General features: G+C 36.4%; 1 protein-coding gene across 1 annotated transcript in view; it reads left to right on the top strand.

The window, feature by feature from the left end:
• MEIKIN (meiotic kinetochore factor) overlaps positions 1-25,626 on the top strand; it is a 90,373-nt gene that overhangs the window by 24,586 nt on the left and 40,161 nt on the right. Inside the window, exons 7-9 of the mRNA XM_032837677.1 lie at positions 5,213-5,252; positions 15,354-15,418; positions 20,578-20,648. Of these exons, the coding sequence (XP_032693568.1) occupies positions 5,213-5,252; positions 15,354-15,418; positions 20,578-20,648 (176 nt within the window). The remainder of the gene's footprint in view (positions 1-5,212; positions 5,253-15,353; positions 15,419-20,577; positions 20,649-25,626) is intronic.

Raw genomic sequence — 25,626 nt, 5'->3', positions numbered from 1 at the left:
TAAAATACCTAGGAATAAACTCAACCAAGGAGGTGAAAGACATGTACTCTGAAGATTATGGAACATTGATGAAAAACACTGAAGAGAACACAAACAAATGGGAAGATATTCCATGCTCATGGATTAGAAGAGTTAATATTTTTTAAATGTCCATACTTCCAAAAACAATCTAAAGAGTTAATGCAATCCCTATCAAAATACCAATAGCATTTTTCACAGAACTAGAACAAATAATCCTAAAATTTGTGTGGAACTACAAAAGACCCCAAATGGCCAAGACAATATTGAGAAAGAATGAAACTGGAGGTGTTGTACTTCCAGTTTTCCAAGATATACTACAAAACTGTAGTCAAAACAGCATGGTTCTGGCACAAAAACAGACACATAGATCAATGGAACAAAATAGAGAGCCCAGAAATAAAACCATGCTTATATGGGCAGTTAATCTGTGACAGAGGAGACAAGAATATACAATGAAGAAAATGCTTCTTCAATATATGCTGCTGGGAAAACTGGACAGCTATGTGCAAAAGAATGAAACTGGGCAACTTTCTTACATCATACACAAAATAAACTCAAAATGGATTAAAAACCTACATATGAGACCTGAAACCATAAAAATCCTAGGAGAGAATACAGCAGTACTTTCTTTTATATCAGCCATAGCACTGTTTTTCTAGATATGTCTCCTGAGGCATGGGAAACAAAAGGAAAAATAAACTATTGGGACCACATTAAAAAGCTTTTGTACAATGAAGGGAACCATCAATCAAACAAAAAGGCAACCTAATGAATGGGAGAAGCTAGTTGCAAATGATATATCTAATAAGGGGTTACTATCCAAAATATATAAAGAACTTCTACAATTCAACACCAAAAAACCAAACAATCCAATTTAAAAAAATGGGCAGGATGGGGCACCTGGGTGGCTCAGTGGGTTAAGCCTCTGCCTTTGGCTCAGGTCACAGTCTCAGGGTCCTGGGCTGGAGCCCCACATCAGGCTCTCTGCTCAGCGGGGAGCCTGCTTCCCCCTCTCTGCCTGCCTCTCTGCCTACTTGTGATCTCTCTCTCTGTCAAATAAATAAATAAAATCTTTAAAAAAAAAAATGGGCAGGGTACCTGAATAGACGTGTTTCCAAAGACATACAGATGGCCAACAGACAAATGAAAAGATGCTACACATCACTAATCATCAGGAAAATACAAGTCAAAACCACATACCTGGCAGAATGGCTAAAATAAAAAGACAAGAAAAAACAATTGTTGGTGAGGATGTGGAGAAAAAGCAACTCTTCTAAATACGAATCAAAACCACAATGAGATAACACCTCATACCAGAAAGAATGGCTAAAATTACCAATTCAGGAAACAACAGATGTTGGTGAGAATGCAGAGAGAGGGGAACCCTCAAGATACAAACAGTGATTCAAAGGGGCACATACATCCCAATGTTTATAGCAGCAAGGTCCACAAAGCCAAACTGTTGAAAGAGCCCAGATGTCCATTGACAAATGAATGAACAAGGAAATGTCTCACACACACACACACACACACACACACACACACACACAAATATTACTCAGCCATCAAAAAGAATGAAATCTTGCTATTTATGGTGACATGGATGAAACTAGAGGGTATTATGCTAATCAAAACAGTCAGAGAAAGATAAATGCCATATGTTTTCACTCATATGTGGAATTTAAGAAACAAAACCAACGAACATAGGGGAAGGGAAGGAAAAAGAAAATAAGAGGTAAACAGAGGGAGAGGCAAATCATAAGAGAATTTTAACTAAAGGAAACAAACTGAGAGTTGCTGAAGGGTAGATGGGTGGGAAGATAGGGTAATTGGGTGATGGGCAATAAGGAGGGGACTTGAAGTAATGAGTACTGGGTATTGTATGTAAATGATGAATCACTAAATTCTACCTTTAAAACTAAGATTACAGTATTATTATATTGAATTGAAAAACAAATTTTTTAAAAAATATCTTATTTGAGAGAGAGAGCACATGAGGACAGGCACAGGGAAGGGGGAGAGGGAGAAGCAGGCTATCCACTGAGTAGGGAACCCAACTTGGGACTCAATCCCAGGATCCCAGGATCATGACTGAAGCTGAAGTCAGATGTCTAATGGGTGCCCATTAAATAAATTATTTTTAAAAAAAGAACTCTTATCCACTTTTGGTGGGAATGTGAGTTGGTACATCCACTGTGGAAAACAGTGTGGATTTTCCTCAAAAAACAGAAGTAGCATATGATCCAATATTTCCACTAGTGGGTATTTACTCAAAGAAAACAAAACCACTAATCTGAAAAGATTACATGCTCCCCTATGTTTTGCAGCATTATTTGCAATAGCCAAGATATGGAAGCAATCCAAGTATACATAGATGGACAAATGGATAAGAAAGATATGGTGTGTGTGTACACACACACACACATACATGAATATTATGCAGCCATAAAAAAGTTTGAGCTCTTGTCTTTGCAATAACATGAATGGACCTAGCAGGTATTATGTTAAGCAAAAATAAGTGAGACTGAGAAAGACAAATACCATATGATCTCACATGTGTAGAATCTAAAAAACAAATCAAATTAAGAAACAAAAAAACAGGGGCACCTGGCTGGCTCATTTGGAAGAACATGCGACTCTTGATCTCAGAGTTGTGAGTTGAAGCACCATGTTGGGTATAGAGATTACTTAAATAAATAAAAGTTAAAAGAATTTAAAAAAACAAACAAAAAAACAGAATCAGATCTGTAAACACAGACAACAAACTAATGGTTCCCAGAGGGAAAAGGGATGGGGTATAGGCAAAATGGGAGTAGGAAAGGAAGAGGAGTAGGAAACACAGGCTTTTAGTTATGGAATGAATAAGTCAAGAGTATTGTAATAGCATCCTGTGGTGACAAACGGTAGCTACACTTGTGGTGAGCATAATATAATGTACAGAGAAGTTAAATCCCTATGTTGTACACATAAAACTAATGTAATGTGTGTTACCTATACTCAAAAAAAATTTTTAAAGAATATTAGCCTTTTGTCTTTGGTATATATTATGAATATTTTTCCCAGTTTGTCAGTTGTCTTTTTGTGTATGTTATTTTTTGTCACGCAAAAAAATGTTTATTTATATTGGATTTACTTCTCTTCCCAGGCCAGAGATAATGTAGCAGCTTACTAATATCATTAAGATCCTATAGTCATTATATCTTTCTACCACCAAGTGTGTTGGATTGTTTCCCCATAATTGTAGAATGGTTGCTAAGCCTCTGGGTATCACAGCAGTTCCAGGGGAAAAGAATGAGAAAAGGCTGTACTAGCCATATATATCTCTTTTTATCAAAAGACTCAAAGCTTTCCAAGAAATTGCCCAGAGAACTTCTTTTAGATCTATTGGCCAGGACTGAGTCATATGCCTATTGACTACTTGGGAGACTTCTTTGATAAAGTTTATGAAACACAACAAAACAAAAAGCAAGTTTTTCATTCTCTTATTCTCTATATTGGTATAAAGCAAGGAGAAATGGAAAAGAATGGAGAGGAGGAATGGGAATGGATGATGTCAGCTCACCTCTCAGAGCCTGCCAAAAAGGGATAGGGGCGCCTGGGTTGCTCGGTGAGTTAGAGTCTCTGCCTTTGGCTCAGGGTCCTGGGATCAAGCCCCGCATTGGGCTCTCTGCTCAGCGGGGAGCCTGCTTCCCCCTCTGTCTCTCTGCCTACTTGTGATCTCTGTCTGTCAAATATATAAATAAAATCTTTTTAAAAAAGCAGGGATAAATAATATCAAAGAATTAAGCATTGATTATATAGTCCCTGAAAGAAGAGTTGATAGCTGTCTGGATGGCAGTATTTCAAACGGTTCAAAAACCTTGTATTCTATGTTATGCTTAGTTTGGCAACTCCTTTGCTGATATAAAGTGCACAAAGAAGCAGCCTATCTCTTTAGTGAGTGTTTCAGTTAGGTTCTTTGTCCACTGCAGGTGACCAAAAAAAAAAAAAAAAAAAAAGTAAGTAAGTAAGAAAAAGAAAAGAAAATCCCACCTCAAATAATTTATCATGTTAAAAAAGGAAGTTATTACCACATATACCTGAAAAATCTAGCAGTAAATTATATGCAAATACAACTTGATCCAGAATTTCAAATGACAGCAATAGGAACCAATTCCTTTCCATCTCTAAGCTCATCGTCCCTCTGTGCCAGTTAAACTCTCAGCTAAGCTCCCCCTTCATATAGCAACTCTTTTTAGGTCCAGGCTTATATACTCACAGCCTCGAATCCAGTGAACAAAGTGCTTCTCTTTACCAATGATTTGAATAAAAGTCCTGATGTTACACGTTGGCTAAAATTATTTCATATGCCTATCCTTGAACAGTCAATTTGCGCAGGAAGATGCAGGGCTCCTGTTATATTAAGTCACAGGCCTTGTCTAGCTCATCAAAGGATAAGCAAGAGACTATTATCAGCAAAAGCAGAGAGTAGTGCACTGTAGTCTTTTATATATTTTAGGAACATCTATTTCAGGGAAATGCTTCTCAGTGATTATTAGATATCATTCACTTCACTTTTACTTAACTGTAAAATTCTAATTAAATATAAGCAGACTTCTGCAGCTGATTAGGGTCATAAGTTCTTCAGAAGACTACTCCCATGGTTCTTTATGTTCCTAAGTAATAGCATAGTGGATCTGGACTGTAAAATGTTGACTGATAGGCATTTTCTTGGCTAATCAGTCTAATATGTATATCTATATGCTTGGTACTAGATTAAGAACCATGAGATCTGAGTTTAAGTTCCAGGTATGCAGCTGTTAGTTTTATAACTTGACAAGTTATTTTTTTCATATATGTAGCATAGGAATAGTAAATTGTTACATTTGCCTCACAGGACTATTATAAGAATCAAGAAAGATCAAAGATTGGAAAGGACTTCAAAAATTATAAGTATCCAAATATAGGCTGATAGATTCCTGCATCTCATAAAATTTCCCAGCAATTTTGTTGGGTTTATTTTGGTATTTTGAAAATACTTCTACCTAATTTAAGTGGCAGACATAAAAACAATATGAAAAAATAAAATTATAAAAATAAAATATACTATCACCATATACTTTAGAGAGAATATTTCTTTTTACTTAATTTTTGCCTCTAGTCTCTATTTGAATTATATTTCTAATAGATTGATTTTTTCCCCCTTTCCTAGGTATGTCTTCAGAAGACTATCAGAAATGCCAGAGAGAAATGTAAGAACTAACATTTTAAAGTTGTGCTTTTGAAAACCCTGTGTTCTAATAGTTACATACCTGGAGTGATTATTAGCCCACAAATTCAGGTGTTCATTTATTCATGGTTGGTTGAGGAATCATTATGTGCCAGAAGTATGCTAATTGCTAGAGAAATATTGTAATGAATGAAATTGATTAAAAACAAAATCCTTGCCTTCATCAAGTCCACATTTTAGTTGGAAGAGGTAGACAATAAATGAGTAAATTTATACTATTCTATGTGGTGATGAATCCTATAGAGAAAAAGTAAAATGGGGGTGAGAGAGTATTGGAATGGAGGTTCACTCTTTTAAGTAGTGTTGTCAGAGAAGTCGTAACTGAAATTTGAGCAGAAACCTAAAGAAGACAGAGCAAGATGTGTGACTCATAGGAGAGAAGAGTAATAGTTGGAGCACGAACCCACGGCAAGAAGGCCTGGGTTCTAGGAGTGGAATGTGGGAAGAGGAGAAAGGAAGTGAAAGAAGCAGTAGAGACCATATCACATAAGACAATGTAAGTGAATATAAGTGGATTGGAAAGCCTTTGAAAGGTTTAAAAGGGTGACATGATATAACTTAGATTTTAGGGGCGCCTGGGTGGCTCAGTGGGTTAAAGCCTCTGCCTTCTGCTCAGGTCATGATCCCGGGGTCGTGGGATCAAGCCCTGCATCGGGCTCTCTGCTTAGCGGGGAGCCTACTTCCTCCCTCTCTCTGCCTGCCTCTCTGCCTACTTGTGATCTCTGTCTGTCAAATAAATAAATAAAAATCTTTAAAAAAAATAACTTAGGTTTTAAAAGAATCACCTTGGCTGTTGTATTGAGAATAAATTATGAAGAGACAACGAATTAGGGAGATTATAGTTAGGAGACTGTTGTCATAATCTAAGCAAGAGATATTGGACTGGATTGGTGAGAGTAAAGGTAGAGAGGTCAGATTTTGCATATATTTTGAAAGCAGAACTAACAGGATAGACTGTTACTTGTTGATGTTCTGAATGGTAGAGTATGAAAATAGTGAAGACTGACTCCACGGTTTTGGCTTCAGCAACTAGAAGGATGGTGTTGTCATTTATTAAAATGGGAGAGACTGAAGAAAAGCATTGCTGAGCAAAGATCAAGGATTTGGTTTGGGGCTTGTAGACTAAGGGGTAAGGCATATGTGAGAGAGACAGTATCTAAATTGAAGGAGGTAATCATAATCTGGATCATAAATGGCCTTAGGGGCTGGGATTTTTATTTTCTCTTGAAAGTGATGGGAGTCTCTGAAAGATTTTCAGTAAACCTATAAAATATAACAAAAATTTTAAACACTTTAATTTTCAAAGTTTGAAGGAACTTGCAAAAAATTCATACAAGTTTAAAAACAAATCCAGAAGACACCATAAAGAAAATGACAAGACAGTCCGTAGGATGGAATAAAATATTTGCAGATTATATATCTGATAAGGGACTTGTATCTGGAATATATAAAGAATTCTTGAAGTGCCTGGGTGGCTCAGTTAAGCGTCTGCCTTTGGCTGGGGTCATGATCTCAGGGTCCTGGGATCGAGCCCCACGTTGGGCTCCCTGATCATCAGGCAGGCTGCTTCTCCCTCTCCTTTCCAGTCGTGCTCTCTCTCTCACTATCTCTGGTTCTCTCTCTCTCTCTCTCAAAGGAACAAATAAAATCTTTTTAAAAAAATTTAAAAAAGAATTCGTAACAACTCACAATAAAAGAAAAAAATAACTCAATTTAAAAATGAGCAAAGGATCCAAACAGGCATTTCTCCATAGAAGATACATAAATGGTCGAGTTTCATTCTTCTACATATAGCTGTCCAGTTTTCCCAGCACCATTTATTGAAGAGACTGTCTTTTTTCCACTGTATATTTTTTCCTGCTTTGTCGAAGATTATTTGACCATAGAGTTGAGGGTCCATATCTGGGCTCTCTACTCTGTTCCACTGGTCTATGTGTCTGTTTTTATGCCAGTACCATGCTGTCTTGGTGATCACGGCTTTGTAGTAAAGCTTGAAATCAGGTAACGTGATGCCGCCAGTTTTACTTTTGTTTTTCAACATTTCCTTAGCAATTCGGGGTCTCTTCTGATTCCATACAAATTTTAGGATTATTTGCTCCAGCTCTTTGAAAAATACCCGTGGAATTTTGATCGGAATGGCATTAAAAGTATAGATTGCTCTAGGCAGTATAGACATTTTAACAATGTTTATTCTTACGATCCAAGAGCATGGAATGGTCTTCCATCTTTTTCGTCTTCTTCAATTTCTTTCATGAGTGTTCTGTAGTTCCTCGAGTACAGATCCTTTACCTCTTTGGTTAGGTTTATTCCCAGGTATCTTATGGTTCTTGGTGCTATAGTAAATGGAATCGACTCTCTAATTTCCCTCTCTGTATTTTCATTGTTAGTGTATAAGAAAGCCACTGATTTCTGTACATTGACTTTGTATCCTGCCACGTTACTAAATTGCTGTATGAGTTCTAGTAGTTTAGGGGTGGAGTCTTTTGGGTTTTCCATATAAAGTATCATGTCATCTGTGAAGAGAGAGCGTTTGACTTCTTCATTGCAAATTTGGATACCTTTTTTTTCTCTTTGAAACTCGACCATTCTCTTACACCATACACAAAGATAAACTCGAAATGGATAAAAGACCTCGATGTGAGACAGGAATCCATCAGAATTCTAGAGGAGAACATAGGCAGTAACCTCTTCAATATCAGCCACAGCAACTTCTTTCAAGGTATGTCTCCAAAGGCAAAGGAAACAAAAGCGAAAATGAACTTTTGGGACTTCATCAAGATCAAAAGCTTCTGCACAGCAAAGGAAACAGTCAACAAAACAAAGAGGCAACCCACAGAATGGGAGAAGATATTTGCAGATGACAGTACAGACAAAAGGTTGATATCCAGGATCTACAAAGAACTTCTCAAACTCAACACATACAAAACAGACAATCATATCAAAAAATGGGCAGAAGATATGAACAGACACTTCTCCAATGAAGACATACAAATGGCTATCAGAGGGACACCTGGGTGGCTCAGTGGGTTAAGCCTCTGCTTTCGGCTCAGGTCATGATCTCAGGGTCCTGGGATCGAGTCCCACATCGGGCTCTCTGCTCGGCAGGGAGCCTGCTTCCCCTTCTCTCTCTCTGCCTGCCTCTCTGCCTACTTGTGATTTCTGTCTGTCAAATAAATAAATAAATAAAATCTTTAAAAAAACAAAACAAAACAAAAAACCAAATGGCTATCAGACACAAGAAAAAATGTTCATCATCACTAGCCATCAGGGAGATTCAAATTAAAACCACATTGAGATACCACCTTACACCAGTTAGAATGGCCAAAATTAGCAAGACAGGAAACAACGTGTGTTGGAGAGGATGTGGAGAAAGGGGAACCCTCTTACACTGTTGGTGGGAATGCAAGTTGGTGCAGCCACTTTGGAGAACAATGTGGAGATTCCTTAAGAAATTAAAAATAGAGCTTCCCTGTGACCCTGCAATTACACTACTGGGTATTTACCCCAAAGATACAGATGTAGTGAAAAGAAGGGCCACCTGTACCCCAATGTTTATAGCAGCAATGGCCACGGTCGCCAAACTGTGGAAAGAACCAAGATGCCCTTCAACGGACGAATGGATAAGGAAGATGTGGTCCATATACACTATGGAGTATTATGCCTCCGTCAGAAAGGATGAATACCCAACTTTTGTATCAACATGGATGGGACTGGAAGAGATTATGCTGAGTGAAATAAGTCAAGCAGAAAGAGTCAATTATCATATGGTTTCACTTATTTGTGGAGCATAACAAATAACATGGAGGACATAGGGAGATGGAGAGGAGAAGCGAGTTGAGGGAAATTGGAAGGGGAGGTGAACCATGAGAGACTATGGACTCTGAAAAACAACCTGAGGGTTTTGAAGGGGAGGTGGTGGGAGGTTGGGGAAGCCAGGTGGTGGGTATTAAGGAGGGCAAGTATTGCATGGAGCACTGGGTGTGGTGCAAAAAACAATGAATTCTGTTACGCTGAAAAGAAATTTAAAAAAAAGAAGAAGATACCTAAATGGCAAAAAAATACATGAAAAGATGCTCAGCATCATTATCCATTAGGGAAATGCGGGTCAACTTGAATGAGAATCACTTCATACCCACTAGGATGGCTATAATTAAAAATACTGATAATAACTATTATATTGTATATGGAAAAATTGGTACTCTCATACATTGCTGGTGGGAATTTAAAATGGTGAAAGTACTTTGGGAAAATAGTTTGGTAGTCCCTCAAAATGTTACATGTGACCCAGCAATCCTCTCCTAAGTATGCATACATGAGAAAAATGGAAACATGTGTCCACACAAAAACTTGTCATGAATGTTCACAGAAACTTTATTCATAATAGCCAAAAAAGTAGAAACAGTCCAAATGTCTATCTGCTAATGAATGTAGAAATAAAATATGGTATAGACATATGGAATATTATTCAATAATAAAAAATGAAATTCTGATATATACTACAATGTGGATGAACCCCAGACATACTCTAAGTGAAAGAAGCCAGTCATGTAAGACCACATACTTTATGGTTGCATTCATATGAGGTATCCAGAAGAGACAAATCTGTATAGACAGAAAGATTAGTGATTGCTTAAGTCTAGGGTGTTTAGGAAGAAATAGGGACTGACTGCTTCATGGGTATAGGGTTTTTTTGGGGTGATGAAAATGTTCTAAAATTAAATGTATGACAGTTGCACAACTCTCTAAATATATTAAAAGCTGAATATACACTTTATATGGGTGAATTGTGTGATATGTGAATTGCATCAATAAAACTTTAAAAAAAGCTAAGACTTAGGAAACCAAGGAAATATCATTTTTAATAGAAAATACAGGTAGTAAAGATAATAGACCAAAAATAAATAAGCTATAAGAGTTAACAGTCAGATGATTTAATTGAACCACATTTTGGCTCTCAGCTTTTTGAGATACAAGGAAAAGTCCTATAGCTATTTGATAGGTTTTGTGTCTGTCAAATAATGTTACAACTCTTACTATCTTATAAATTGATTTTGTAAATTAGAATTAAATAGTAGATGGTACAATGTTATCTTCCTTGGTGGGTGTTTATGATTTAGGTATTCTGTGCTGATGAGTTTATGGGGGTGAGGATTGCTATACTTTTATAGGGCAGATCTCTGTAGAACTTTTACATTACTCAATCAAAATTCTTGCCTGTTATCCCACCTGTTCACAGACATATGCATGATAATATTTCTGTCTTAGAATAATCACTTTTGCAACAAAGAAGAAGGATTAGAAAAAGTGATTAGATTGAAGGAATGTCTTTTGTAGCATTTCAAGTGAGGGTAATTAGGACCTGAACTTTATCAGCAAGGACAGCAAAAAGGGAAAACTTCAGAACAATTCAGAAGGGATAATCAGTAATATTTAATGTTTGGTTAGTTAAGGGAGGAAGGTGGAGGTCCGACATGGTTTCTAGCCCTCTGACAGGAAACTGGGTAAATGATGACTAATTCATTGGATGAAGGAACACAAACAGAAAAGCAAGAGTGAGTTGGCGTGACAGATAATTTTAGTTTGGAAAATACTGAAGTACCTAGAACACTTTGAGGTGGTTTTATCAGGCAAGTAGTTATATATTCCAGCCTAGTTAGCAAGGGAATGATTCTGGGCTGAAGGGATCGTTGTCACCCTAGGAAATTGTGTGGAGTGAGAAAAGAATAGCGTTAGTGTGAAAGCCTCCTTACAAATACGCTTGTATCTAAGTGGTAAAAAATTTCTGAAGAAAAGGGAATATTTTACAGGCATACCTCATTTTATTTGTACTTCTTCTTATTGTGCTTCACAGATTTTACATTTTTTACAAATTGAAGGTGAGCAACAATGAAAATTCGGAAGATAAATTATTAACATCACCAGAGAGAAATAATGATATATAATTTTAAATCCCTTCTACAATTTACAGTGCAATATATTTTTAGGAAGAAAGGAGAGTTTGGATAGTAATAGTAATTATACCACTTTTGACTATTAGTTATTTTTGGCATTCTCTTTAATTAAGTACACATTCACAAAGTTAAAATCCTACAACTTTGACATAGTACCTAATAAATAAAGGGAGTTTTGTTTATATTGATGAAAGATATGTATATACCCAGTTCAATGAGTGTTGCCTATATATTTCATGGAGCAAATGTAATACAGTGCTTGATTATGTGTATCTGATCTTATTTTCTGTCCCCCCTAAATGTTGCCCTATCTTTAAAAAATAAAATGTACCACATGGTTATGTAGAGAAAATAGAGCTTTCATCTCTCTTCTCTTCCCTTCCCTTCTCTCTTTCCTTTCCTTTTCTTTGCTTCCTCCCTTCCTCCTTGCCTCCCTTCCTTCCTTCCTTAAGTTTGTATGTATGTATCTATTTATTTGCCTCTCTATTTTTAAAGGTTTATTTATTTAAGAGAGAGAGAGTTCAAGCTAGGAGATGAGTAGGGGGAAAGGAGATAAGCAGACTGCCCACTGAGCAGGGAACCTGATGTGTGGGCTCAATCCCAGGACCTTGAGATCATGACCTCAACCAAGACCTGACCTGAATCAAGAGTAGGACACTTAATGGACTGAGCCACCCAGGCACTCTTAAAATTTTTATTTAAATTCCAGTTAGTGAACATGAAGTAGAATACTAGTTTCATATGTAGTTTATTTATTTTTAAAATTAACTGACTTCAACTTCTCATAGGCTCTCCTTTCCCTTCTCTCCTTTTTAGCTTGGAAATGATGAGTTAAACTTAATAGTGCCATCCATTTACTTCCAGTTAAAAGTCTCTTTTGGGTGAATGCTGAATCTTACAGATTTTTTTTTTCCTTATTACATATTCCTGAGTATGGCATATAGGTAGATTATCATACCTCTTGATTTGCCTGGGACTGTCCTAGTATGTGTCTACTGTTCTGACATAAATTTTAGTAGAACTCCCTTTTACTCTTGGTAAGGTGCCAGTTTGAATAAATGGTCACCCTAAATATAGGCTCCTTATAGGTACAGGAACAAGCCAGAGCTGGGGGAGGGGTAAAGTTGGGGCTTTGAGGTTGTTTGGGATCTACGTGTTTTCTCTGGACTTATATTAATTTACGGTAGAGGTTTTAAGACTAGTTCTGTACCTGGGCTAAACTCTGCTGATAAAATTTTTGGTGAACTTACATCCTTATTTAGGGCCTGAGATCCTCCATTGCTGATTTCTTTCTCACCTTACCTTTTGTTGCTACCCAAAACTCCTTGGATGTCTTTGAAGTCCTCCAACTATATTTTGACTTGATTGCCTTTCTGCAACCTTTGTGGTAGAGTAGTGGTAGTGGCCCAAGTCAAGTATTTTGGTTCTAATTTGAGCACCTTCTGCACTGCCCTTGGTATTTGGAACCTTGAGAACTCATTCACAATCTACAGGAATTAAGGGACTCTCAAGGAGGGCTAACTGAGGTCTCCTGAACACTGAATAGTCCAAACTCATTTCGATGTTGAATTTCTGCTCTTTGTGGATATCTCCACCTACAGTGAATTTGGCACATGCCCCCTCTGCTTTTGGCTTTCTCTTCACCTCTTCTAATGTCATCTAATGTCATCTTTGTACCTAGTACTCCCACTTCCAGATTTAGGGCTTGATGGAGAGAAGTCAGTTCCCACTGTCAAACTGCTTATTTCCCAAGACGCTGTCCCCTTTTTCTTAGCAGTAGTCCTCTAGGTGGAAGGCATGGAGCAGGAATCTATCTTTGGTCACATCCTGAATTTTTTCTACACTCTGTGGCAAATAGTAAAACTCTGTGGTTTTCACCTACATATGTTAAGAGGAACTTGAGGAATGTACCAGGATATTAAATGTGGCTTTCAAATAGTGTTAGAACTTGAACAGGGACCTCAATAGATGAAAACAAAATAAATTGACAGGTACCCCCATTCCCATTTTTATTACCCCAAAATGACTGTTTTATTATATAAGAGAATACCATAAAAACAATGGGATACACCTAAAAGTTCATTTAGGGGCAAGAAAGCACTATTTTTGACAGGATTTATTTAAGAAGAAAATAGGATAGAATAAAATTGGGTTTTTTCTTCATTTTTTTAAATTAACATAATGTATTATTGGTTTCAGGGGTACAGGCTTGTGATTCATCACTCTTATATAATACCCAGTGCTTATTACAACACATACCCTCCCTAATGTCCATACCCAGAGTTACATAATCCCTACACTCCTCTCCCCTCTAACAACCCTCAGTTATTTTCCTTTGATTAGGAATCTCTTATGGTTTGTCTCCCTCTCTGGTTTCATCTTGTTTCATTTTTTCCTCTCTTCCCCTATGATCCTCTGCCTCATTTCTTAAATTCCACATATCAGTGAGATCATAGGATAATTATCTTTCTCTGATTGAATTATTTCACTTGGCATAATACCCTCTGGTTCCATCCACATTGTTGCAAATGGCAAGATTTCATTTTCTGATGGCTGCGTAATACTCTGTTGTGTGTGTATATGTATATATACCACAACTTTATCCATTCATCTGTCAATGGACATCTGGGATTTTTTCATAGTTTGGCTATTGTGGACATTGCTGCTATGAACATTGGGGTGTAGGCGCCCCTTCGGATCACTACATTTGCATCTTTGGGGTAAATACCCAGTAGTGCAATTGCTGGGCTGTAGGGTAGTTCTGTTTTCAACTTTCAACTCCATACTCCAGAGAAGCTGCACCAGCTCGCATTCCCACTTGGGTTCCACTTTTTCCACATCCTCACCAACATCTGTCATTTCCTAACTTGTTAATTTTAGCCATTCTGACTGGTGTGAGGTGGTATCTCATTGTGGTTTTGATTTATGTTTCCCTGATACTAAGTGATGTGGTGGATTTGTTCATGTGTCTGTTGGCCATTTGGATGTATTCTTTGCAGAAATGTCTATCCATGTCCTCTGTCCATTTCTCAATTGGATTATTTGTTCTTTGGGTGTTGAGTTTGATAAGTTCTTTAGAGATTTTGGATACTAGCCCTTTATCTGATATGTCATTTGCAAATATCTTCTCCCATTCTGTCAGTTGTCTTTTGGTTCTGTCAACTATTTCCTTTGCTGTGCAAAAGCTTTTTATCTTGATGAAGCCCTAGAAGTTCATTTTTGCCTTTGTTTCCATTTCCTAAAATTTTTTTTTGCTTACTGAATTCAATTGTTCAATAAGCCAACAATAGAAATTTAGAAAATTATCTTCTCGTATTTGGTTTTCAACTCCATTGTCTTGCCAGGAACTCAGAAATCCCATTTTGGTGGCCAAAGGCTGAACTTTGATCCTTTGGTATTCCTCTTGTAATTCTTTCATACACATTTCAATAGAATTGGGAGTGGTATAATTTTTAAAAGACAAAAGGATAGGGGTGCCTGGGTGGCTAAGTCAGGTAAGCAGTTAAAGTTAGGTCACGATCCCAGTGTCCTGGGACTGAGCCATGCATTGGGCTCCCTGCTCAGTGGGGAGTCTGCTTCTCCCTCTCCCTTTTTCCTCTGCCCCTACCCCCACTCATGCTCACGTTCTCTCAAATAAATAAATAAATAAACAAAATCTTAAATAAAAAGAGAGAAAAAAGGATAGTAATTTTTTAAAAGTATTATATTTAATGTTACTTGAGATTGTTACCACAAGAATCCTAGGAAACAAGATTGCCTTTTTTTTTTTTTTTAATAAATGAGGGAAACAAGAGTCAAGACAAGTTAACTAAATTTCCAAGACCACTCAAGTGTGAGTAGCAGAACTGGGCTTTAACCCTAGGTCTGTCTGATTCTGAACACTATACCTTTTCCTTTATTTGTATTGTCTCACACTGAAAAATGTTTAAATATATTACTTTTTATTATTAAACTACTTTTTCATATAGATACAGGAACATTTTTAACCAGTTATATTTTTTCTACAGGACATTTGATATAAATATAAATGTTATTATTTTAAGTATTATTTGAGGATTCTCAAAAGTTACTGAAAGATTAAGAGAATAACCATTAATTTGTTCTTATTATAGAGTGATGACATTAGCAGACCAAAATATTACTTCAAAACCAAAGAATACTTCACATTCAGAATCAGGTAATAAATACTAAAACTAATCATCTTCATAATTCTGTATTTCTTTATTTTTGTGACAGTACATTTTGATAGTACATTTGACAGTACATGTGACAGCATATTTTGATAAAATTGGTAGCCCAGGAAACTGAGTGCTTTTTAGCTTGGTTGTGTTTTAAGAAATGAAGATATGTGAAATTAGAATGCGGGTCTTAACTATCCCTGTAACACCCTTCATTAAGTCATTTCATAAACATTTTCCGAGTATGTACTCTGTATTAGGTGTTGCTATATTTACAGCAGTGAGGAGTGATATAAAGTCCTTGCCTCCTGAGTTTCAGTCATGGGAAAGGAACATAATCGATAAACAGATATATTGGAATTATGTGTGAAGATTGAAAATAAAAATCAACATAGTACCTTACATAATAGATACTAAATAATTTAGTTTATTATTAGGATAAACTTAACTAAACATTTCCAACCTTTTTAATTCATGCTGTCTATCAGATTGCTATTTTCATTTCCTGAGTCAAGTTTTATAGCATCTGTTTTTGGGTAAACTTGAAGAATTGCTGATTTGGCTCTTAATAGGTATGTTTATATAAAGAAAAAAAGGTTTTTTTTTACATAATTGTCACTTTAAGAAATTCTCTTAATCAGTATTTTCTTTCTTTTTTTTTTTAAAGATTTTTTTTATTTTTATTTATTTGACAGAGATCACAAGTAGGCAGAGAGAGAAGGGGGAAGCAGGCTCCCTGTTGAGCAGAGAGCCTGATGTGGGGCTTGATACCAGGACCCTGGGATCACGACTGGAGCCAAAGGCAGAGGCTTTAACCCACTGAGCCCCCCAGGCACACCAACTTAATCAGTATTTTCTACATGCCAGGTTTTATGTTAGGAATTCTGAGTATAAAAATGATTAAAATAGTTGCTGTTCTTTTTTTGAAAGATTTTATTTATTTATTTGACAGAGAGGGAGAGAGAGAGCACAAACAGGCAGAGCAACAGGCAGAAGGAGAGGGAGAGTCAGGCTCTCCACCAAGCAAGGAGCCCAATATGGGGCTCCATCCCAGGACCCTGAGATTATGACCTGAACTGAAGGCAGACACTTAACTAACTGAGCCACCCAGGTGCCCCAATAGTGACTGTTCTGAAGGAAATTAATCAAGTGATACAAACTAAACTTGTAAAAACACACATCTTTTAAAGGAGTAGCCATCTATTACCCTAGAGGGTGAACATTAGAAGGGGGATTTGTTTTATAGACCTAAGAGGGAATTTGTGAACAAGAGAGATTATGAAAGGGAAAGTGGAAAGCATACCAAAAACAATCATGATTTTATTTAGGTCTTGCCCAATAAAATATTTTCCTTTGGCAGTAGAAAATGTTTTTTATAAGGCCTAGTAGTAAGGGAAAATAGTGATTCTGAAATTATGTATGCTTTTGTATTCTTTTATGTGATTGATTGACTTGAAATTTAAAAGTAAGTCATATCTTGCTCAAGAGGTATTTTTTTACTTCCTTAATTCAACAAACCTATCTTTGTTCCAATTGTATGTCAGGTTCTTTACTAAATATTAGAAAATAGTCTAATCATAGAGACAAATAAACAATAAATTATTTCTCAGGTAATTCCTGCTTCTTTGCAATCTTATCTACCACTATTAATGATTAAATCTGGGAGTTCCTCAAGGTTAGTTCATAGATTTTAATCTTTTTAAAATTAACCCTTGATATGTATAGGCGTCCTATAAAAAGAAGGGCTTCTGAGTTTTCTCTCATTAAAGACTCTCCTCTGAGGCTAAGACCTTTATATGCAGGTGCCTTCTAAACATCTCCCCTTGGATGTTTCAGAGATACCTCATCACACTATTCATTAATTCCATTCATTCAACAAATATTTATTAATCACCTACAGTGTGACACAAAGTATTTTAGTTGCTGGGGAACATGACGGAGACCTTGCTCTAACAGAGCTATGTTATAGCAGAGGAAGAAAGACAATAAACAGTTAAATAAATATACAACAATGTCAGGAATAAAAGTACTGAAGGAAAATAAAGCAGGTAAAAACAGAGTGTGACTAGGGATGCTATTTTAAACACGGTAATAGGATAGGACTCTCTGAGGAGATTATATTTGTACAGAGCTGGAATGAAGTGAGAGAGTGGGTCATATGAAAATCTGTGACAAAGCATGCTAGGCAAAGGAAAAAACAAAACAAAACAAAACAAAAAAACAAGAGAAAAGACCAGGAGATGGAAATGAGCTCTGCATATTTGATGAATAGAAAAGAGGTTAGAATGACTGGAGCAAAATCAGTTTAAAAAAAAGAATGACTTCAGTTGTGTTCAGGGAGAAATCGAATGGTATAATGTAGAGTCTCCTATGCCATCATAAGAAGCAGGGATTTTATTCTAAATGTGCCTAGAAACACATTTTAGGGCAAAGGGATGACATGATTAGATATATTTTGAATGATTACTCTGGCTACCATGTGGAGAATTGTCTAAGATGGCAAGTGAAGGCAAAGAGACCCTGTTAAACAATTGTGGTGGTCAGATACTGGTATATGAGATTAAAGTGGGAGCAGTGGTCTGATTCAGAATCTATCTTAAAGCAGATGTGCCAGGATTTTCTGATGTGGCTGGATGTTTCATGAGAGAGGAAAATAGCAGTTAAGGATGAGTCTAAAATTATTGGTTTTAGCAGGTGGATGAATGATGGTATCACTTCTTGAAATGGGAGCACTGGAAGACGGAGCAAGTTGGGAGACTGATTAAGAGAATTTGGTTTCAACATTAAATTTGATCTGTCTACTCATGTACTTAATATTTCACGAAATAACTCAGACACAAATGTGTATGTATTGTGTAATTCTGTACATATGAAGTTCAATAACAGGCAAGAGTGTTTTATGTAGTAGAAGCAAGAATAGTGATAATCTTTGGAAAGGGAGTCCTGACTGGGAAAAAAACATATAGGAAACTTCTGGGGTGTTGGAAATATTTTATATCTTGATTTGTCCAGTGACTGTATAGGTGAATACATATACATTTACGATTTGTGCCCATTACTGTGTATGTGAAGTGCTTCAGTAAAATATTAAAACATTTGGAGGGTTATTAGCCTTCAGATAGAGATGTCATGAAAGCAGTTTGTGACACAGGAGTCTGGAATTTAGGGCAGAGACAAGCTGTATCTAGATAAGTATCTAGAGTCAAGAATATAGATGAGATTACCTAGGAAGTGGAATAGAAAACAAACATGCAAAAAGAATGTAAATGGAACACTCCAACATTTAGAACTAACTATAACATAAGTTATCAAGAGATTAAATAGAATGAGCATTGAAAACTGAGAACTGTCACGACCAAGACCTAACCTGGTCTTCCAGTGTCCTCCATCTTAGTTAGCAAATGTAGCTTAGCAGACCAGAAGCATGAGATCGTCCTTGACACCCTCATCTTTGTCACTTCCTTTGCTTAATGTATTACCAAATTTTGTTACCAATTTCATTTCTTACTAAACTCTCAAACCTACTACTTCTCTCTACCGTAGGAGATGAAGATGAGTGGAGTAAGTAGTCTCAAGAGTTGCCAGATTTAGCAAATAAAGATACAGTATGCTCAGTTAAATATGAATTCAGATAAACAGTGAATAATTTTTTAATATGGTATCCATTTTATTTATTTTTAAATTAACATATAATGTATTATTAGCCCCAGGAGTACAGTTAAACAGTGAATAATTTTAATATAATTATGTCATAAATATTACACATGCTTGTACTATTACACAGCAAACACTTATACTAAAAAATTATTTGTTTATCTGAAATTCAAATTTAAGTGGGTATCCTGTATTATATCTAGCAATCTTTTCACCTTTGCAGTGAGGCTGGGAATATAGAAGTATACAGGCAGGGTTCATAAAAACCAGGATTTTGTATGCTGAGTTAAGAAGTTTGAGTTTTAACTTGAATACAATGGAAAGCCTTGGAAGAATTTTTTTTTTTAAGTAAAAAAATCCCAATTAAATTAGCAAAAAAAAGGGGTGCCTGGGTGTCTCAGTGGGTTGGGCCTCTGCCTTTGGTTCAGGTCATGATCTCAGGGTCCTGGGATCGAGCCCCACATTGGGCTCTCTGCTCAGCAGGGAGCCCGCTTCCTCCTCTCTCTCTCTCTGCCTACTTGTGATCTCTGTCAGTCAAATAAGTAAATAAAATCTTAAAGAAAAAAAAAAGAGAGAAAGAGAGAAGCCTTGGAAGAATTTTAAGCAGATGATATTAAACTTGTGTTTTAGGTATATTATGTGGGCAGTGGACTGCAGAGGGAGCTGAAATGAAAAGCTATTGAAATAATTCGAAGAGAAATCTTGTGTTGACTTAAAGCAAGGTATTAGTGTTAAGAATAAAGAAAACCAAATTTGCAATACGTGTAGCAGTATCTTTGGCACATAACAGACTAGATATTTGTTGCCTTGGATTGAGCCTGGAGAGTAAAAAAGAAGAGAAAAGTCAGAAATAAAGAAGAGCCATACAAGGGGCCAGAGGGAAAATGTTCATATTTGTTGTACTGATGTCCAGTAAGATAGGACAGAAAAGGTTTCTATTCATAAAGGTGGGACCTGAAACTAGATTGCTGTGGGTTTGGGAGTAAACAAGAGGAGAAGAAGTTATGTTGTATATGTGGACAGCTCTTTGAAGAAACATGCCCATGGAGAAGAGGAGAGAAAGGATGTAACAGGAAGGAGTATGGGGTACAGATAAGTTTTTGATAAGATGAAAGAGTCCTGACTGTATTTTAAATACTAAGAGAAAATTTGCAGTGAAAAGGGAGAGCCTGAAAATACAGGAGAATGGAAATGGAAGGATAGTTATTGAAGAATTCTAATCACATGCAACCTTCTGTACCAAATAAAAAGTAAATATTTTACATAGAGCTTATTTACTTGTGTGAAACCTAGAGCTCTTAAAAATAAAGCCCTTTATGTAGTAAGTCAGGTTATTCAACATATATTAAGCTTTTCTTCTAAACCTATTTCAAAGACACAGTCATTAAAATCAGGGTGTTTTGTTTTTGTTATTGTTTTTTTCCAAATTTGAGTTCTACTTTCTATACTTACAGTTAATGAGAGGTTAAATGATTAAAATATTGGAGCATCTTTTTCTTTACAGATAATGCAGCTTGTGAAGTTTTACTTGCTGAGAAAACTTACCCTTCAGCCCCTGAGAAAACAAAGAAAAAAGTAAGTGTTGAAACAGAAAAACTATATAAATCATAAATTTCATTGATGTAGGACATATTCTTAACTAACGGTTTTATAGGAGTTATTTTTCAGTTAAGTCAATAATTTCAAACAGGTTTCAAACTTAGGAATTAGATTACATTACTGTTACATGAATATATACTGTAAATAAATTTAATGAAAGAGAAAGTTTACAGTTTTTCCAAATTCCTTTTGGATAATTGGATGTCTATTAAACATTAATTTAAGGTAAAAATAAGACATTCGCTATGTAGCCAGAGCCGTGTCTTCTGCTGAGGAGAATTTGTGAATTAATATGTTAGGTCTAGAATCTAGAGGTCTTTGGGGGGAAATATGAACTTTATTTTGTATGTAACAGGAGCTACTCTTTGAGTGACTATTCAGTGCTAGGCATTATTCTAAGCACTTTTTATAAATCATATCTTTTTCTTATAACATTCCTACCTATGAGGTTTTTGTTTGTTTGTTTTGCTTTGTTTTCACCTATTTTATACCTAAGAAAAATGAGGTTTAGATATTAATCAGTGTGTTTGAGGAGTTTGTGGCAGGTTTTTCTGGATGTTACATCTGTATTCTTTCCACTACACTTTACTGTCATTGTATACATTGGGTAAAAAAAAATATTGAAAAAGGGCAAGAGTCTCAGTGGGAAGATTCCTTTAGTATGAAGTTACAGATATTTTAGGTACAAGATTGTGGTGGCTTGACAAGGATATTTTGTAGGAGAGATGGGAAATATGCATGGATTCAAGATAATTTTGCCTGTGGAGATCATGAATTGGAGATAGAAGATGAAGGAGTGAAGTGTCAAAAAAGACTTCTAGGTTTCTGCCTTCAGCAGCTTTGGTGGATAAAGGTACTATTTAGTGTGATAGGAGAGGCAGGGGGTCTGAGGGTACATGAAAATGAAAATGTTGTAAGGACCACTGGCTATAAATCTGCAGGTCAGGAAAATGGAAGATAAGTATACAGTGTTGCAGATATTTCTAAGTTTATACAAATAGATGAAAGCACCTGAGAAAGAATGAGTTTCTACAGAGTGAAGAAGAGAAAAGAGTCCTGGATCATTCCTTGGAATACTCAATAGTCAGGTAGAAAAGAGTGGACAGAGGAAAAGAGGAAAATGAACAGAATGTGGTATCATAGGAGAAGAGACAAGAATATTTACTCCTAAAAGGGGGAGTGGTTAATAATACTGAATGTTGCTTGGAATCCCAGTGTTATAAAAAACTTTGCAAATTTGGAGGACTTCCAGTTTCTGGTCTAGCACGTAAGGAACTTAGAAGTCACCACTTTGGCCTAACAAGTAAAAACCTGAACAAAGGCACACCTGGGTCATGCAGTCAGTTGAGTGCCTGACTTTTTGGTTCTGCTTGGGTGGTGATCTTAGGATCTTGGGATTGGGCCCTGAGTTTAGCTCTGAGCTCTCTGTGGAGTCTGATTAAGACTCTCTCCCTCTATCCCCAACCCCTGTGCTTGTTCTATCTCTCAGTCTCCCTCTCTCTTAAATAAATGAATAAACCTTTAAAAAAAAAAAACCTGAACGAAGTTAAAAATCAACAAGCCTTTTTAGATATGTCAGAAAAATTATGTCATAGGCCAAAGTGCTGCACTAATACTTGGAAAGACAGGTGGATACAGAGAATCATGACTTATTGGAGCAAAAACACTTGAACAGAAACCTCCCTGAGAACCATTGCTGGGATGGGAAAACCAGTGTTGGTGTGGTTGATGAGTTGCTAGAGGCTCAGTGAAGACAATGCTGAGAGTTAAAAACTCAAGATGGACACAGTCATCAGGGGGGCTTGACACTTTTTTATCTAAAAACCTAAAGAGTTTTATCTTTAGGAAGGACCTCTATCAGATCCTCACAGTCAATATCTGAGAAAAATCCTTTCATGCTTTTGGTAATGGGAAGAGGAAAAGAACCATCTTGAAATATACTGGAATATTCTGTTCTTAACAAAGCCTTCCCTCAGAAGAATGTATTTCACCAGAGTCTAACTTGTTGGGGTTTTAGTAGAGCCTGACCTACCTTGGGGAAAGGAAATACCCAACTTCAGCCAGCTCTGCTTTTACAAATGAGGAAAGGAAATATTCCAATTCCAGCTCTCTCTAGCCTTCCACATGGAGGAATGGAAATACCCAGATACAGGTGTCTCTACGTGTCCTATCCCACTTAAGAAGATATGGGGACTAAGAAGTACTGACAAATTTTACCCTCCAGGTGTAAAGGCTCAACAAAAAAGACCTAATCATAGCACTATGGCTTACACCTTGCCACTACTTTACTAAAGGCCTATCTACCACCGTTCCCATTACTTAGTACATCTTGTCTACCTTTTAGCAAAAAATTACAAGGTTTATTAAAAGGCAAAAACAGGGACACCTGGGTGGCTCAGTTGGTTAAGCAGCTGCCTTCGGCTCAGGTCATGATCCCAGCGTCCTGGGATCGAGTCCTGCATCGGGCTCCTTGCTCAGCAGGGAGCCTGCTTCTCCCTCTGCCTCTGCCTGCCATTCTGTCAGCCTGTGCTTGCTCTCTCTCCCTCTCTCTGTCTGACAAATAAATAAAAAAATCTTAAAAAAAAAAGGCAAAAACAAACAAGCAAACAAAAAACACAGTTTGAAGAGACTGAATAGACATCCCCAGAGTCAGATAAAGCAGTAGTATTAGAATGATCAGACCAGAATTTTAAATAGCTATGATTAATATGCTAAGGGCATTATAGAAAAAAGTAGACAACGTGCAAAAACAGGTGAATAATATAAACAGAGAGATGGAAATTCTTTTTTTTTTTAAATATTTTGCTTATTTATTTGAGAGTGAGCAAGTAAGAGAGAGCATGAGAGGGGAGAAGGTCAGAGAGAGATGCAGACTCCCTGTGGAGCTGGGAGCTTGATGCAGGACTCAATTCTGGAAATCCGGGATCATGACCTAAGCCTATACGTAGTCACTTAACCAACTGAGCCACCCATGCACCTAAGAGATGGAAATTCTAAGACAGATCAAAACAGAAATGCTAGAGATCAAAAATACTATAGCAAGAATGAAGAATGCTTTTGATGGACTTGTTAGTAGACTGGGCATAGTGAAAAAATATACTTGAGTTTGAGGATATGTTAGTAGAAACTTTCAAAACTGAAAAACAAAGAGAAAAAAGACTGAAAAAAACAGAATATTCAAGAACTATGGGACAACTACAAAAGGTGTGACATACACATAATTGGAATTCCAGGAAGAAAAGACACAGGAAAGGTACAGAAACAATATTTGAAGCAATAATGACTGAGAGTTTCCTAAAATTAATGTCAGATACAAAATTATAGATTCAGGAATGTCAAAGAACACTCAGCAGGATAAGTACCCTCAAATCTACAACTCGATTTATCATATTCAAACATCTTGAAAGAAAGAAAAAAATCTTGAAAGAAGCCAGAAGGAAAAAAACACCATGCCTATAGAAGAATAAAGGTAAGAATTACAGAGCTCTCCCTAGAAACTATCATGCAAGAAAAGAGGGAAGTAAATACTTAAAGTCCTGAGAGGAAAAACACCCACCAACCTAGAAATCTATACCTCATGAAATTACCCTTCAAAAATGAAGAACTAAAGACTTTCTTAGACAAACAAAAATTATAATTTGTCACAGTAGGCCTGCTTTGTAAGAAATGTTAAAGGAAGTTCTCAGGGAAAAGACAATAATGTGTCAGTATAGGTTTAACGTTCCTAACAAATGTAAGACTATGATGGAGTATGTTAAATAAGGAAGATTATATATGTAGGGTCAAAGGCTATATGGGAACTCTGTATATTCTGCTCAATTTTGCTGTGAACCTCCAATTTTTCTTTAAAAATTTGTTAATTTTGGGGGCACCTTGGTGGCCCAGTGGGTTAAGCCTCTGCCTTTGGCCTGGACCATGATCTCAGGGTCCTGGGATCGAGCCCTGCATTGGGCTCTTTGCTCAGCAGGGAGCCTGCTTTCCCCTGTCTCTCTGCCTGCTGCTCTACCTACTTGTGATCTCTCTCTCTGTGTCAAATAAATAAATAAAATCTTTAAAAAATTTTAAAAAGTAAAATAAAAATTTATTAATTTTTAAAAACTCAATTGCATTCAGAATCAAGAAGGAAACTGATGACTTTAGCAAGAATAATTTTAGTGGGCTGATGAGAGGCAAGCCAGACTGGAAGAGGTTGAAAAGTTATAGAAAAGAAGGAAATATAAAATATAAAAAGAAGTAAATTGTGACACCAACAACATGAAACATATGTGGGGGTGAAGAGTAAATGTGTAGAACATTTTTATGCAGTTAAGTTATCAGCTTAAAATGAACTGTTGTAACTATTTTGAAAGCCCTATGACGATCCGGGCACAAGTTTTTAAGAGACACACAAAAAGTAAAGAGAAAAAAATCAAAGCATATCCCTATTAAAAAAATAATCAATTCACAAAGAAAGACAGCAAGAGAGGAAGATAAGAACAAAGGAAGTACAGAACTGTCAGAAAGCAATTAACAAAATGATGATAGTCCTTACTATCAAATCATCAAATGATGATAGTCCTTACTATCAAGAATTACTTTAAATGTAAATGATTTAAATTTGCCATTTAAAAGACATAAAGTGGGGGAATAAAAAAAAATAGCCTAACTATATGCTGCCTAAAAGAGATTCACTTAAACTTCTTTCTTTCTCTCTCCCTGTTTTCTTTCTTTCTTTCTTTCTTTCTTTCTTTCTTTCTTTCTTTCTTTCTTTCTTTCATGTAGGAGGCTTGAAACTCATGACCCTGAGATCAAGAGTCAGACACTTAACCAACTGAGCCACTCAGGTTCCCCATAGATTTGCTTAAGGTTTAAAGGCAATTAGGCTGAAAGTGAAAGGATGTAAAAATTTTTCCATGGAAGTGTAAACTAGAAGAGATCAGGAGTAGTTATATCAGACAAAATAGATTTTAAGTTG

Source organism: Lontra canadensis, unplaced genomic scaffold (genome assembly GCF_010015895.1).
Source record: "Lontra canadensis isolate GAN:19392208 unplaced genomic scaffold, GSC_riverotter_1.0 scaffold99, whole genome shotgun sequence".
Classification (NCBI taxonomy): domain Eukaryota; kingdom Metazoa; phylum Chordata; class Mammalia; order Carnivora; family Mustelidae; genus Lontra; species Lontra canadensis.
This window is presented reverse-complemented; position numbering and strand designations above follow the sequence as displayed.